The following is a 16,070-nucleotide window of genomic DNA, read 5'->3' as shown; positions in this document are numbered from 1 at the left end:
CCTGAGAATAATTAATAAGTCATTTGGTAAATGTAATAATGTGTTTTAACCCATTGCAATCCTTTGATGTTTGTCTTGATTGTGTGTCTCCATACTAAGTGAACAATGCTTGAAACTCCAATTCTCTGTAATTCCAACAGGAATTCAGAAAAGTGTTATATCATTACCCGAGTCAGACAGGCTAAGGTAAACGTGGTATAATCGTTTGTTGGGAACAGAAGACTTTCAATAGCCATTACTGAAAGTATTCTCCGTGTTTAAATAGATTTTACAAGTATCATGACGTAAAGAACACTTTTGATAGGATGTTAATTCATGTCTGTTATATCTGTGCCAAAATGAAGGATGCATTTTCTTTAGCGTGTACAAATGTGACAGCAGTGATGAGAAATTAAAGAATTAGGTTTTACTTCATAATTAAAATTAGGCCAGGGATTCACCCTCCCCACCCCCCCCCCTTTTCTTCAGTGGGGAGGACAGACAAACAAGAGACTCACCCCGAAATTACGCCCCACCTTTCACCTACAAAACAGCGGGTTACAAGCTGCTTGCTCTCTTTTTTTAAATTTTATTTTACACTCTCTTTTGAAAATCACCTTTTACACTCTTACGTTTTATGCTCTGTTTACGTTTACTCTTTCAAGCTTACCTTTTTTACATTTTGCTCTCTTTTTGCAAATCTCTCACGTTTATACTCAGTTAAATTTTTCTAAGTCGACTTTTACTTTTATCTCATTTTGAATTTTGCTCTAACCAAGTTTTACGAGTTACTAGTCCTGATAAACTCATTATAGCAATTCAAAGATTCATCAGGTCTTTAAAGGAAGATCTTTTTCTCTTGATAATTCAAGCCGAATTCAAGATCAAATTAGTTAAGTTTGACTAGATTTGACTTCGCCTGGCCAGCCGATCCGAAGTTATTAAGATAATAACTAATTGAGCCTGCATCCTTGGAGCCTGCGCCTTGGAGAGACGACCCCCCCTGAATCAGCGGCCGTGTAACGACTGGCTGAACAGGAACCTGCAGCTATCAGAACCGATCGGGTCCAGCGGAGTTCGCCGAGAATCGCATCTTGTCTGACTTCGCTCCATCCCAACCCGCTTCCCGCTGACAGGCCTTCGTCTGAAAAAGTAGGCCAAAACCATCTTTATTGTGATCAGGCTGGTGAAGTACAAGAGCTTACTGCTGACTAAGGTCCAGAGTCCACATTTCCATTTTTATCCCCAATAGGTTAATATAGTAATCTAAATACCATTTAGACATTTTGACCATCTCATTTATCACTGCTGTGACATTAGAAATGTTGTCATTATCCTTTCTTTATGAATATTTCCACTTTATAATCCCTATTATTGCATTGAGTGCTTATTATCCTTGTTTAGTCAATAAATAACCTGTGAGTAGTATTGACAATTGTGTGTGTGTGCATTTTATTTCTAGTGTGAACACATTCTTGGTTCCCTGACGCCTAGAATTCATAACTTTAGATATTTGACTGAAATGTATTGATTTATTAAATAAAAAGATTTATTGGTTAATCAAAAATCCAATCAAATTTTCTTCGTCTGACGAAGTGGTGCCCCTGATAACGAGTTTTAAGCAAATTAGGATTCATAATTCTGCTACATTATAAACCTATTGGAGACATGACAATAAAACATGACAGAATCAATGATAAACACACATCTAATGATCTAAATCCCATGATATCAAAGTAAAGATTGCTTTCTCTGTCTCAGTGATCATATATGTGTGCTATAAAGTATACAAAGCTGAATCAAAGAGAGATAAACTGGAAAATTCAAACATGTTCTTTCCTGTGAATAATAAAACCCTGGTGGAAAATGTCTGTGAATCAGAAATCCAAACATTAGGGAGGCTGAACCGTATACTTTAGAAAAATATCTCAAAGACAAACTGTGATTTGATCTGACCTGAGAGCTTCCAGTGTACAGTGTTGACTCTCCAGTCCAGCAGAAAGCTGCTTCACTCCTGAATCCTGCAGGTTGTTGTTACTCAGGTCCAGATCTCTCAGACTGGAGGACTGGGAGCTGAGAACTGAGGACAGAGCTGCACAGCTTCTCTCTGAGAGCTTACAGTCAGTCAGTCTGGAAATACAAAATAAAAAGTAGTAATAGGTTACTTCTTTAAATCTAAAGAAAGACTGCAGAGTATCTGAATAATAATAAATAAAGCAAACTATCTGAGTACTTACAGAGCTTTTTTGGAGTCTTTGACCATTGGCAGCAGCCTCAGAAGAACCGCCTCTGAAGCAGAGTATTTCTTCAGGTCAAACACATCCTGATCTTTTTCTGATGACAGTAGGAGAGTTTCCAGTGTACAGTGTGGACTCTCCAGTGCAGAACACAGCAGTTTCACTCCTGAATCCGGCAGGTTGTTGTTCCTCAGGTCCAGATCTCTCAGACTAGAGGACTGGGAGCTGAGAACTGAGGACAGATCTGCACAGCTTCTCTCTGAGAGGTTACAGTCAGTCAACCTGGAGAAAAGGTGGTGACAAGATATGGAAAGTTAACACCATTTTATTTTGTTTGCCATATATGTTTTTCTCATAATATAAGTTTAAATCCCCTTACAGAGCTTTCTTTGAAGCTTTGACCACTGGCAGCAGCCCCAGAAGAGCCTCCTCTGAAGCAGAGTATTTCTTCAAGTCAAACTCATCCAGATCTTTTCCTGATGACAGTAAGATGAAGACCAGAGCTGACCACTGAGCAGGAGACAGTTTATCTGTGGAGAGACTTCCTGATCTCAGGGACTGTTGGATCTCCTCCTCTAGAGAACGATCATTCAGTTCATTCAGACAGAGGAACAGATTGATGCTTCTGTCTGGAGATGGATTCTCCCTGATCTTCTTCTTCACATAGTTTACTATCAGCTGATTGGTCTGTGAGCTACTTCCTGTCTGTGTCAGTAGATCTTGTAGGAGAGTCTGATTGGTCTGCAGTGAAAGACCCAGGAGGAAGCGGAGGAACAAATCCAGGTGTCCATTTGGACTCTCTACAGCCTTGTCAATGATATTGTTGATCTCTGGTGGAGGTGTTTGGCTGCAAACCATCATTTGACTTTGGGAAGAACTGTTTTTGTTGCTATTGATAGATGACAGGACCACATACAGAGCTGCCAGAAACTCCACTATGCTCAGATGGACAAAGCTAAACACCTTGTTCCTGTCCTTCTTCATCTGATGCTCCTCTTTAAAGAGCTGTGAGAAAACGTCTGAATACAGAAAGACTTCATTGGACTTATTGTTGCCATCTTTCAGGTCTTCCTCAGAGAAGATCAGGCTGTCTTCATCCAGCTGCTTAAAAGCCAGTTTTTTAAGAGTCTTAATGTACTGAATGCTTCTTTTTCTGCCATACTCATCTTTCACGTGTTTGATCTGAAGCACCAGGAAGTGGATGTACATCTCAGTCAGGGTCTTGGGCAGCTTTCCTCCCTCTCTGCTTTTCAACACATCCTCCAGAACTGTAGCAGTGATCCAGCAGAAGACTGGGATGTGGCACATGATGTGGAGGCTTCGTGATGTCTTGATGTGGGAGATGATAGTTCTGGCCTGCTCCTCATCTCTGAACCTCTTCCTGAAGTACTCCTCCTTCTGTGGGTCAGTGAACCCTCTGATCTCTGTCGTCACCATGCCGACACACTCAGAATGGATCTGATTGGCTGTTGCAGGTTGTGTGGTTATCCAGAGGCGAGCAGAAGGAAGCAGGGTGCCGTTGATGAGGTTTGTCAGCAGCACATTCACTGAGGTGGACTTTGTCACATCAGTTAACTTTTCATTGATGCTGAAGTCTAGTTGAAGGCGGCTCTCATCCAGTCCATCCAACACAAACAGAAGTTTATATTCACTCTTGTCAAAGTTTGTGTTTCCTGATGTCTGTAGTGTTGTGAAGATGTGTTGAAGAACTTCCTGTTTCATGAACACAGTTTCAGGGATACATGTGTGAATAAGTTTTGCAAGACTAAAAACTTCCTCACTGTGTAAATTCAGACTGCTGAACGTAAAGGGGAATATAAGATGCACATCCTGATTGGTTCTTTTTTCAGTCCAGTCCAACACAAATTTGTGCACAAGAAATGTTTTGCCAATCCCTGAAACCCCATTGGTCAACACTGTTCTTACATTCTTTCCAGAGGGGTGTGTGAAGATATTGCTGATGTGAGGCTCTTCAGACTGTCCTGATGCTGTTTGGATCTGTCTGAGCTGCCTGGTGATGTTAGCGTCTCCTCCAGCTGTGATGTTCAGCTCTTTGTAGATATCCAGAAGCTTCTCATCCTTTGTTGTCCATCCCTCATGTATGCATTTAAACCGGTCATTGAGGTTAGATTGGAGCTTTTCTTGGTACGATGTGATATGTTGAAGCTTTGGTGGTGGTTCTCCTGTGTAGAACATCGGAAAATACACAAAACAAAACTTTAAGCCGTTCTACTGAGGAGCCTTGAATAGATAAAATAAATTTAAAATAACGAATAACTCAGTTTAACTTTTGTTCTCTCACGCTAATGATCCTTTTAAATAGACTGAAAGGCCATTATCTCTGTAGTCATGAACTCTTTCATACATGAAATCTTCAACATTCCCGTCAGTTCTTTAAAAGATAAGGTTATGTAACACTGGTAAAAGTCCAACGTTTTATTTAACAGGACAGACTGCATACTCATGTCAGATGTGTCATCTCTGGACAAAGAAACACAAAGTAGTTAGATGTAATATATGAATATTTAAAATTGTTGAGTAGAAACAAAACACAGGAATCAGGGTCTCCTGTGTTTAGTGGACTTTTTTCCCCAAAACCTCAAGCCAAAACATCTCAATTGCCCTCTAGTGGTTGACTGCAGTATTTAAGTCCCGACCCCTACATGTTTGCCAAACTAAAACATGTCAAATACATTTTTCCCAAAGATGGTTTCTGTCATTATTATTTGTTCTTATCAGACTGTTAAGCAACTGTTAATTGTTCTAATGATATTGTTTTTAATTATTTATTTGAGTTGAATGAGTAGAATAAAAGTGGCAACACTCCACCCACAATGCAGTACTGAAGGCATAGACTTACTGACAAACATTCTCCTTTTGTGCTCGTTGGGTCCTATGGTCATTATACTGGCATTTGAGGTTTACTTTTAGTAGGGTAGGCAGGGTTTAGGTGCTAGACCCTTTATTGTGGGCTAGTTTTTGGATGGAGATTTCATGTGATGACAGTTGCTTTCCTGTATTAACAGCTTTACTCTGTACAAGGCCCAAGCTGACACACTGCCTCCTTCCTGTAGTGGGACTGCACTGGGTTACACTCTGTAGTGGTTTAAATACCTAAAACAGACACTGCATGGTATTCCATCGTGGATAATTTAGATATTGTGTGTGTAGTGCAGGTTTGTTGTTGGGTGTGTTGGTGTGTTGGCCTGCTGCCCCCCTCTTTTCTCTCCTACAGTAGTCTGGTAGAATGACCTGACCTAGGCTGTATTGTATTGCTTATTCACCTCATGCCTTTGATATTTTAATTAGGACTTTATAAATATACATCATTTATAAACATTAATATTTCTGTGTCTCAGGTACGTCTTTACCTAATGACTCAAGGGCCGTCCACACTGAGAACGATAACTATAAATGTATATTTTTAAATGTCGTTCTAATTCCACTGGATGGAGGAATCCACACCACAACTATAATGATAACGATAGAGGAGAACGATATTGTTGGAATCACTTTCAGAGAGATTTGAACAATAAAAACCCTAACTGACACATCAAACTAGTTTGTTCTGTAAATACTGAAACATCACAGCAACTAGTGTCTGATATACTTCTGATCAACACACTGAATCAGCACCTCTAAACTCTGCTTTTCATTTTATTCCTCCGTACAATGTACAGCAGTAATATTTATTATATTATATTATATTATATTATATTATATATAAATAATGTAAAATAAAATAATTCTCTCAAGTACTGGCTATCGGCCCCTCTATTAAAAACTACACAAAGTAAGACTAGAGTAGAGTAAAATAAGAACTTTTTCTTATACATATATAAGAAATATATATGTATAAGAAATATATATTTAGTACTATAGCAGTTTTACATCATTATGACCAACTTAATTATTTCCTGGATTTTGTATCACCGTAGTCCCTAAATATATGTAGAAATACAGGAAATGGGACCAGTAACCTGTACTGTGAGAGCATTTAAACTGAACACAAAGTTAAATTAGAGGCACCTGAGTGCTTCTAACTTCTCAGCAACTCAGGCAACTCCATTTTCTGAAAACACTTCCTGTTAACTCAGGAAATATTCCAGTAATTCATTACCTTTTAGATGTTTCAGTTCATCCCGCTTACCCTTAGCAAAAAGTAGTATACTTGAAGTTCATTTTATTAAGTATGCTTGAGTGTAAGTATAAGTATAGCAAGTATACTACGGACCATGTACTTGTAGTGTACTAGAAAGTTCACTAATTTAATACCTCTTCAGACTAAATTGGAACATTTTTAAATTTACAAAAGTACACTTTCAAGTATACAACAAGTACACTCCTCTATATACTACTAGTGTACTAGGTTTATACTTCTAGTCCACATGTTGGTTTATTGCAGTATACTTAAAGTATAGCACAAGTCCACTCTTCTATATACTGCCATTGTACTAGTTATATACTTTATGATGTTGAACATATAACTTTATAACAGGGGTAATACCTCAAAGCTAATGTTTTATTCTGCTAAATTAAATGTAAGCACGAGTCAATGACTTGACTTTATTCTGTACTTGGATCCAGATAAACTATGTATTAGTACTTTGTGGCAGAAAGAAGTAAAAAGTAACTAAAGTACAAGTAGAAGCTTTAGTATTAAAGTATAAGTGTGAGTCTTAGTATTAATGTACTTAGTCTTAGACTTTTCTTTATACTTTTCAGTATAAGCCAAGTATACTTCACTATACTATTCTTAATTATATAAAATATAGTAAATAAAAAGTCAACTTCAAGTATACTGCCTCAGTTTTAGTATAAAATAAGTATACTCGTAGTACACTTGGGTTCTCTTGGAGGAGCAGTGTTACATTTTAAATGGTTGATTATCTGAATAAAACTAACTCACACACAGCCTGAGTGGATGCAGGATAGTCTCAGAAAACATTACAAATAATATTATTCAGCTTTAACTCCACATACATGTTTAGTATATACTGCTTCATTATAATAAACATTCTTCAAGACTTGTGTGATCACATCATGTCCCAGTTTCATGTTTCTGTCCTGCAGCTTACCGTGTGATCCTGTGCTGATGTTCGACAATTCCTCCACTAGATCGTTCCTGCTGATCTCCTTTAAGGTTTTCTTCACTACCTCCACAGACTGTTGTTTGTACTTCTGTAATATCTTATCTACAGTGTTTGGTCTGTCTGCTTTCTCCAGATGACTGGTTGGGATGTCACTGCGTAGGTACCACTTAAACTTAGTGAATTCTTCATCTGTCAGATCTTCCAGTGTGTTTAACAGCTTCTTTCTAACAGCCATCGTCCTTCAAACACCTGTTGAAATGAGAGGAAATGTTTAACTCCACGGACTAAGTGTGAATCTTTGAGTGTCTCTCTCATGTCATGATTCACAATCAAGATTCAATTCAATAGATAAAGAGGAGGCACTAACCCTAGACTGCTTATCTATGTCTTCATGTCTATATTCAATATGATCTACTTAATGTTGCATGTTAGTAGATTTTATTTAGCTTGCTATTATGTATTCAACTGTTATAATTCAAAGCCTATGTATTGTTTATTTAATCAACAATTTAAAACAGGCAGGTTCAGTTTCAGACACATCGTCACAAGTTTCGGTTCGAAAAAGAGTCACGTGTTCTTCTTCCTCATAATTCATTTGAACAGTTTGTACAGGAAGAGATAAAACTATTCTGTATTTCACAATGTAATATGTTGGGGGGCAGAACTGGGCTCTCTAATCCTTAAATCACCTGCTGGAATAATTTGTTAAAATAGGCCTATTCATAAATAAATAGTAATTGAGTCACATAAATAGCTTGTTAGTTTTTTTCTTCCTAATTTTCCTTGACATAGTGGTTGAAGATATTTTTACTTCCCATCCACACATAAATGGTTTGGCCTTTCACACCACACATAAGATCATAAATGTAATCAGGCCCTTTCACCCCCACCCTCCTCCAGTACTCTGTCACAATGACCAGTCAGCAAAAGTCAGATGAGCCCAAAAGAAAATAAAAAAAGGAAAATAAAAGATGAGGTGAAGTGGAGGCGGCAGGCGACATTAATGTAGAGCAATGTAAGGCCATTAAACACACGGCAGCCATTAACCAGTTTTCTACCTGCTTTAATTTTAATGTTCATTAGCTTTTATAAAAGCTGCACACAACACGTTCTAACTGAGAGAAACAATTGAGTCTGAAACATGTACAGACATGAGGAGAAAAGTCAGAGAGGAGGAGAGATCCAGAGCTTGAAATGAGAACGGGGAAGGACGGACTCGAGCGAGTTAGGGAGAAAAAAAGAGTCTGAGATTAATTTTAGTGATCTACACAATCAGTTTCTGTTTGACATTTGAAAGATTGACTGAAAAAAAGATTTTATTACCAAACTAAATAAAATAAACTAACATACAACATTTAAAGAGAGCCTTTTCTCCTATCAACAGATGATTGTCTATTTTTTGCTGAGAACTTCACGAGTCATAAATCGCTAGATATGCTGGCTGTCCCGGACGTGTTGTTTAAAGACACATTTAAAATAATGTCTGATTTTCTTATTCCAACAAAACAACAACAACAAACACAATCTGATAAACCAAACACTGTTCTGCTTCTCACCTGTTCATCCTGATCGTTGTGAAGTCATTTCTGTTGATTCTCGAATCTGAATTATTGTTCAGACTGTCACTCCCGCTTCCTGCTCTGTAAGAATGATAAGGAGCTGTGTTAAAGTACAACTGATGAGGAAGTGCGTGTCTTATATAACTCATACAGCATACTGAAGTGGGCCATTACAGGCAATGATGCAACACAGCCGACAAAGGCCGTGGAGGTGCAGCATTTGAGTCCCAGACAAAGTTCCCTGTGGGGATAATATACAGTCACAGGCCACTTTATTAGGAACACCTGTGCAATCTAATTCAATGTAATACAACAGCTCTGTTATAAATTCTACATTTATGAAGTTTATACATTTGTTAACATTGTCAGAAAGGTGATAATTCTACTCTATGTTTATTAATGAGGTCATACTAAGAGGTGGTGGTGTATTAGGGTGCATTATATTCACTGGTGTTCCTAATATTTTGCCCCTTTCATGTATGTTAATGGAGTGGACAAAATATTAGGAACACCAGTCAATATAATGCATCCTAATACACCACCATCACCCACTATGACCTCAATAATAAACATAAAGTAGAATTATCACCTTCATGGCAATGTCAACAAACACTGAAAATGTATAAACTTCATAAATGTAGAATTTATAGCAGAGCTGTTATTATTGGATTGCATTAGATTCCACAGGTGTTCCTAATAAAGTGGCCTGTGACTGTATATTACAACAAAGTCTGTGTATAAATATATAAATATATATAAAGTATATCACGTCGTACCTGAACAAAATGGATGTGAGCCGTGAGTCATTATATTTAGGGTCAGACAACAATAGCTAACGAAATATAGACATCACTCCCTAAGCCATAAAAACATTTAGGATACTTAAAAAACAATTTCAGTCATAAATAAAACATTAATAATCTATAAGGGCAATAAAGTTTAATGTGCGATATAAAAAGGTGCAAACAGCAGCAATGCTTGTTGTAACAGCGTCATATGTAAACAAGTGAAACTAAAACAATGTTAAGGCACATGGTTTATGTTGTAGTCCTACAGGGAGTCAACACCCAGTTGCAGTAACAGCAACTGGTGTCTCTCTCTCTCTCTCTCTCTCTCTCTCTCTCTCTGTCTCCCTCTCTCTCTCTGTCTCTCTCCTTCTCTCTCTCTCTCTCTCTCTCTCTCGCTCTCTCGCTCTCTCTCTCTCTGTCTCTCTCTCTCTTTCTCTCTCTGTCTCTCTCTCTCTCTCTCTCTGTCTCTCTCTCTCTCTCTCTCTCTCTCTCTCTCTCTCTCTCTCTCTCTCTCTCTCTCTCTCTCTCTGTCCCTCAAGAGTTTTTCCTTGCTGCTATTGCCAACTGCTGCTTGTGGGGGAATGTTGGGTCTCTTTAAATCAATTTGAAGAGTATGGTCTAGACCTGCTGTATGTAAAAAGTGCCTTAAAATAACTTTGGTTGAGATTTGGCGCTTTATAAATAGTGACTTACAGCTGCATTCTCTCAAATGGTCAGCAGGGGGCATCTGCACTTTTTGTAGGCAATTACACAAGTTGTCTTGTTCTGTTTCCTCCACATGTCCAGCAGAGGGCAGCATAACATCAGCACTCATCAGAAAGGAACAGACCGACACCCCCAACTTCTTCATCTGATTTAACAGAGGAGTATTTTTTTCACTACCTGAAACACTCAAACTAAATAAAAACCAGGGGCAATTTTAGACCCTAAACTTGATCTCAGCACCCCTAAAAATAAATAAATAATCAGTGTTTCCCATTAATTAGTCTATATAGACTTTGGCAGCCTACAGAGTTGCTCAGTAAGCAGCTACAGAGGTTAAATGGTGTTTTTCTCTAGGTGTTCTCTTAAAAGCCTTAATTAGTTTAATCATTTTTAAATACATACTCATCTGTGTTTACTATCTAAGCTACGCTAAAGTTAAATTGTGTTCAGAAGACTCATTCACCTCCTAACGTATCTTGTAATGTAAGAATGTCACCACTTAACACGGTCACCAGTTAAACCGAAACACCGGATCTACTGACGCTGTTGTGTTAGCTGTGGTCGAGCGAGCTAGAGAGTGAATGAAGAGAGGGAGCGATGACAGTCAGAAAGCCGGTTAATCTGATCAATAAAACATTATTTTCAGATTGTTTCACAGCGGTTACGTTAAACTACGGTGGCCCTGAAGTGCAAATCACAACAGCAAATCAGAAGGTGGTTAGTAGCAGTGACACTGGGGGGGCGCGCGATGTTGCCGTTTGACGGGGTGGCGCGGAGGGTGTAGATTGTCCCGTGAGCTTCTTTTCAAGAAAATTTAACAAGCATCAATACAACTATTCAGTGATTGAGAAGGAGGCTTTGGCACTTGTTTGGGCTCTGCAACATTTTGATGTCTATGAAGATTCAGGGTTATCTCCACTGACTGTTTTCACTGACCATAACCCATAAATCAGAGGCTAATGAGGTGGGCGCTGTTCCTGCAGCCATATAACCTAGACATCCGACACATTAAGGGGACTGACAATGTAATTGCAGATGCCCTGTCTCGGGCACCTGTGGACCCTTAGTCTATTTATTCATGCTGTCTCTCATTTCCATGCTCTCCTCTGCTCATCTATCGGCTCATTCATTCCCTTAAATTGCTCCTTTGGTACCAAGGCTGCTGGGTTGGTGAGGATGGAGGGATGTGCTGGAGGATACAGCCTGGAGGGAGTGCAGTACTGCCCATCAGCTATTGGTAATGTATTAACTATGACAGATTGGGACATATTGACACTTATTTGATGTATAACACGAAGTGGAACCTCGTTCTTATGGAGGGGGGTGTTACGACCCCTCCCTTTCTGCTAGCATCATGCAGCTGATTACTTCCTGCAGGAGTTGGCAGTTAGGGAGGGTCGTTAGGGCAAAGTGCTCACACCTGGCTAGGCCTCTACCCAAGGTGATATAAGCCAGCCTGGTCTCATTGTCTCTCTCTCTCTCTCTCCTAGGCTCCACGCCGCTACAGGTTCTTGGTTCTTGGTTCTTTTTGACGTTTTCCTTTTACACTCAACAGCAGCACACACATCTCACTCATCTATACACTACATTCACCACTGATGCCACTACTCTCCACACCTCATGCTTTTTGTAAATATAATTGTTTAAGTTATAATAAAACCTTTTCATTTAGCACTTTCAATCCTGACTTGTCTCCCCTCCTTGTCACATATGTTGAGCCAGTTTGTGACACAGGAGACAGGGAAGCTGGAAGGAGAACCATGTGAAACAAAAAAAGAGAGAGACAAACAGGAGAGCACTGGAAACACAAGGGATCTGTAGCTGAGCCAGCAACATTCACAACACTGCACTTGTTACACGTCTGTTGGAGATTTGATTGTACTTTTGTTGAATCTTTCTTTAAAGACATGAATGAATGAAAATGTGGTTAAAATTTTATTGATTTATAGATTTAATCTATTGATTTATTTTCCATTCAGACACCATTCAGCAATTTGATCTTCATCTTGTGGATCCCTGTGTACCGAGCATCACCATGGCATCATTGTGAGTAACATTAACACAAAACAGCTCTCATACTTCTATTATTATCATTATGTTTTTTTATTATTGTTGTTACTGTACTTATCTCTATATTTCGTGTAGGACAGGCCTCCACAGGAACCTGTTAGACAAGAGAGCACAAAAAACTCCCGGGAAGAAGTTAAATTAGTGAAATGTATTAATGGTACATGAATATGAACAGTTAACAATAATTTTAATAACAAACTCATTTTTATAACACCTTTCAAAACCAAAGTTACAAGGTGCTTCACACAAAGCAATATTAAGAGAATAACACACTTTTTTTTTTAAATCAAGCATAAGTAGATGAAACATTCAACAATAAATAAAACGACAACAAGGAGCAGCAGTTATATAAAATTATAAAAATGCCCGTCTGTACAAGCTTTTAAAAATTAGGCATCGACTAGGCTGATCTGATACTGAGGGGGAGTTTGTTCCACAGCATTGGGGCAACAACAGTAAAAGCATGGTCTCCTTTTGTCTAAAGTCTGGACCCCAGGAAGAGTAGCTGTTGCCTGGGTAACAGCTAATGGGGTTCCAAATAAACTAAACTTGGAACCTGTAACAACAACTGATGTTCAGATCTTAAGGATCTTGGTGCATAATAGGGTGTGAGAAGCTCAGAGATGTACAGTGGTGACAGACCATGTGTCGATTTGAAAGTTATTAGTAAAATTTGGAACTGGATTCTTTAACGGATGGGGAGCCAGTGTAATTCTGCCGGGACCGGAGTGATATGTTCTGTGCGATGAGTGTGAGTGAGGAGCCTTGCTGCATACAGTCAAGACATAGTTTAAATATGTATTAAGCTGATTTCTCCTGTTTCCATAGGATCAGTAACGCCTCATCCAAATACAAGGACATCATCTCCAAAAGTACTCTGATCTCTTCAGGATATCCTGCTGTCTACCAGCTCAGACCAAAGGAAGTGAAGTTTGGGACTCTGACAAGAAAAACTGTTGGAGAGAAAAACCTGGATGAGAAAAACAAAACCATCTTACTTGTAGGTGAAACAGGAGCAGGAAAATGTACTCTGATCAACGCTCTGGTCAACTACACCATGGGAGTGAAGTTTGAGGACAACATCTGGTTTGAGATCGTAAACAGAGAGGAGAGAAGTCAGACAGAGAGTCAGACATCAGATGTGATCACGTACGAGATCTTTGGTTATGAAGATAAAACTCTGCCCTACTCTCTGACCATCATTGATACTCCTGGATTCGGAGACACAGAAGGGTTTGAAAATGATGTCATCGTTAGTCAAAGATTATTTGACTTGTTCAGCTCAGACGATGGAGTTCATAAAATCAACGCATTGGGTCTGGTGCTGAAGGCGAGTGAGAATCGACTGAGTCAGCAAATGAGGTACATCTTTGATTCAGTGACGTCTCTGTTTGGAAAAGATATTGAGAAGAACATTGTTGCTCTCATCACACACTCAGATGGAAGAAAAACCTAAAAATGCTCTGAAAGCTCTTGAAGCTGCAAACATTAAATGTGCCAAAGATAAGAAGAATCAGCCTGTTCACTTCCTGTTTGATAATTGCCAGAGTGAAAACCGCATCGAGGAAGAGTTAGAGGACCTTAAAGACTCATATGATGTATCACTGAAAGGATTGGGCCAGCTTACAGATTTTATGGAAAGAACTGCACCTCAAGAGTTGGGTATGACAATTGAAGTGTTGAACGCACGTATCCAGCTGACAGCCTGCATCCACAACTTACAAGAACGTATTGAGCTGAACGAACTGAAACAGATGGAGATCCAACAGACTGAAGAAGCTCTAAAGGAACATCAAAAATGGAGTGAGGAGACGATAACCATAGAAATTGATGAGGTCTACAAAGAGAAAGAAAATATTGATTGTGGGATGTGGTGGCTTATTTTCTATCAAGGAGCTATCTGTTGTGATGTCTGTGAAGAAAACTGTCACTATCCATGCACAATGGCTTGGAATCCTGGACACTGTCAGGTCATGAAAAAAGGCAGCTGCACTGTTTGTACCAATAAGTGTCCTGTATCAAAACATGTGAAAGACAAGATGAGGTACGTGAACAAGACCAGGAAAGTTAAAAAGACCTTGGAGGACTTGAAGCAGAAATATGAAGCAGATCATAAGGACATCGAGGATGTGTTGTTCTTTCTTAAAATGGAAAAAGAAAAGCTCAACAGAGAGAAGAATGTTTTGCTGGATGAGTCCTACCAACATGTGGTCAAACTGGAGCAGATCGCCCTGAATGTTAATTCACTGTCCACTCATGTCCACTTGGACTTCCTGATTGAGAAGATGAAGGAGAGAGGAGACACAGAGAGTGAAAAAGCTTGAGGAGATGAAGAATCAAGTGGATGAAAAAACCAAGAAAATGTTTGGTTCCCTTTTTGGCAGATTTACAGCAGCGGTTCAAACAGTTCGTTGGCCCAGATTATAACCACTGACCTGGACTGCAAGGTGCACACTGTACTAGTGATTAATCATCACACGGCTGTACAGTAATAATTAGTGACTTTAGTTAACTTCTATTCATCCTTGAATGTTAGATAACAGTTTCAGGATTTATTTTACATGCAGGACAATCTGGAAAATGTTGATATGTTTTCACCTAAAAATATCCAAAACAAAAAAGTAGGAGACACATTTATTTTGGCATGCAAGATCAATGAACATGTTAAAAACATTTAAAAGCCTGCAGAGGTCACATATTGTTATGTAATACTGTCTGAAAACCTAGAAGTTCTTATAGCATCAAAATCATTGTCATTATTATTGTATTCTCTGGATAACTGACTTAATATAATTAAATATAATATAATCAACTTTCAGACTTTCTCTAAATAAGTAGCTACAGTTATCATATAAAGTATAGTGTATGCTTTGATTTAAGCTTGTTTTCTTCAATATTGATTTAATTAATTTTGTTGTAAAGCACTTTGAGTTGCATTTATTGCATATATTTTCTGTGAATGATGAATAAAATGTGAGCTTGATGAAATCAGTTTGCTCAGAGTGTCTTCACTGGATCATCAGCTGCTTTCTGAGTCTGTTGAAGCTTCTGCTGAACTTTGTTCATTAAATGTCTGTTTGACTTTATTCTGAGCAGCAAGTCTGACAGAGACTCAAAGAAAACACAGCTCACAGCATCATAATGAACATATCCTGAAGAATATTACATCCACTCTGGATAATGATGTTTTCTGTAGTGACCACTAGATGGAGCCACAGCTGATGTGGACTGAAGGAAACCTGAGCACACTGAGTCATAACACATTCAAATGTCTTTAATCTGTCAGAATTCAGCAGTGCTCCATGTGTACTTAACACAGTATTCAACTATAACTGAAACACCACTAGTAACATATTAATCCAAGTCTACACTCAACTTTAGTTTCCTTCCTCACACAAATCTACAAACTATCCTTGAAGCTTGCCTCAGTGTCAGCATTATTTCATCCTAATCAAGGCTTTCCTCCTAATAATAATAATATTTTATTTATGGACGCCTCTGCAGGTCCACATCAACAAAAAACAAAACTAAATTAAATTAAACACAAGATAATACAATAACAAGACAGTATAAATATATACAGAGTTAAAACAGATACAGACATGAGGAGTATTTTGTGTCACTTAGTGTAGGGTGGGC

The 16,070-nt window shown here is 38.6% G+C and overlaps 1 protein-coding gene and 1 pseudogene across 2 annotated transcripts; one reads left to right on the top strand and one right to left on the bottom strand.

Moving 5' to 3' along the window:
• Positions 1 to 856: 856 nt before the first annotated feature.
• LOC133995039 (NACHT, LRR and PYD domains-containing protein 3-like) lies at positions 857 to 12,653 on the bottom strand. Of its 2 annotated transcripts, XM_062434316.1 has the most exons (8): positions 10,350 to 12,653; positions 8,866 to 8,949; positions 7,295 to 7,558; positions 4,143 to 4,399; positions 2,596 to 3,929; positions 2,217 to 2,498; positions 1,936 to 2,109; positions 857 to 1,123 (listed from the first exon to the last, which is right to left on the bottom strand). In XM_062434316.1, exons 3-8 carry the CDS (start codon positions 7,542 to 7,544, stop codon positions 988 to 990), a joined length of 2,433 nt encoding a protein of 810 aa, XP_062290300.1. In that variant the 5' UTR covers positions 7,545 to 7,558; positions 8,866 to 8,949; positions 10,350 to 12,653; the 3' UTR covers positions 857 to 987. The 2 variants fall into 2 exon arrangements, with proteins under 2 accessions (XP_062290300.1, XP_062290299.1); XM_062434315.1 differs by having other exon boundaries at positions 2,596 to 4,399.
• On the top strand, positions 12,397 to 14,755 carry LOC133995666 (uncharacterized; annotated as a pseudogene).
• The last annotated feature ends 1,315 nt before the right edge of the window (positions 14,756 to 16,070 follow it).

Source organism: Scomber scombrus, chromosome 15 (genome assembly GCF_963691925.1).
Source record: "Scomber scombrus chromosome 15, fScoSco1.1, whole genome shotgun sequence".
Taxonomy (NCBI): domain Eukaryota; kingdom Metazoa; phylum Chordata; class Actinopteri; order Scombriformes; family Scombridae; genus Scomber; species Scomber scombrus.
This window is presented reverse-complemented; position numbering and strand designations above follow the sequence as displayed.

What these genes read in the sequence shown, in the direction of transcription:
- LOC133995039 (XM_062434315.1), bottom strand. Translation starts at nt 7,544, where the DNA reads ATGGCTGTTAGAAAGAAGCTGTTAAACACACTGGAAGATCTGACAGAT. An exon ending in AAAGACTCCAAAAAAGCTCT is followed by an intron (nt 2,110 to 2,216) that starts GTAAGTACTCAG and finishes TTGTATTTCCAG; the next exon opens with ACTGACTGACTGTAAGCTCT. An exon ending in TGTACACTGGAAGCTCTCAG is followed by an intron (nt 1,124 to 1,935) that starts GTCAGATCAAAT and finishes CTACTTTTTCAG; the next exon opens with ACGAAGGCCTGTCAGCGGGA.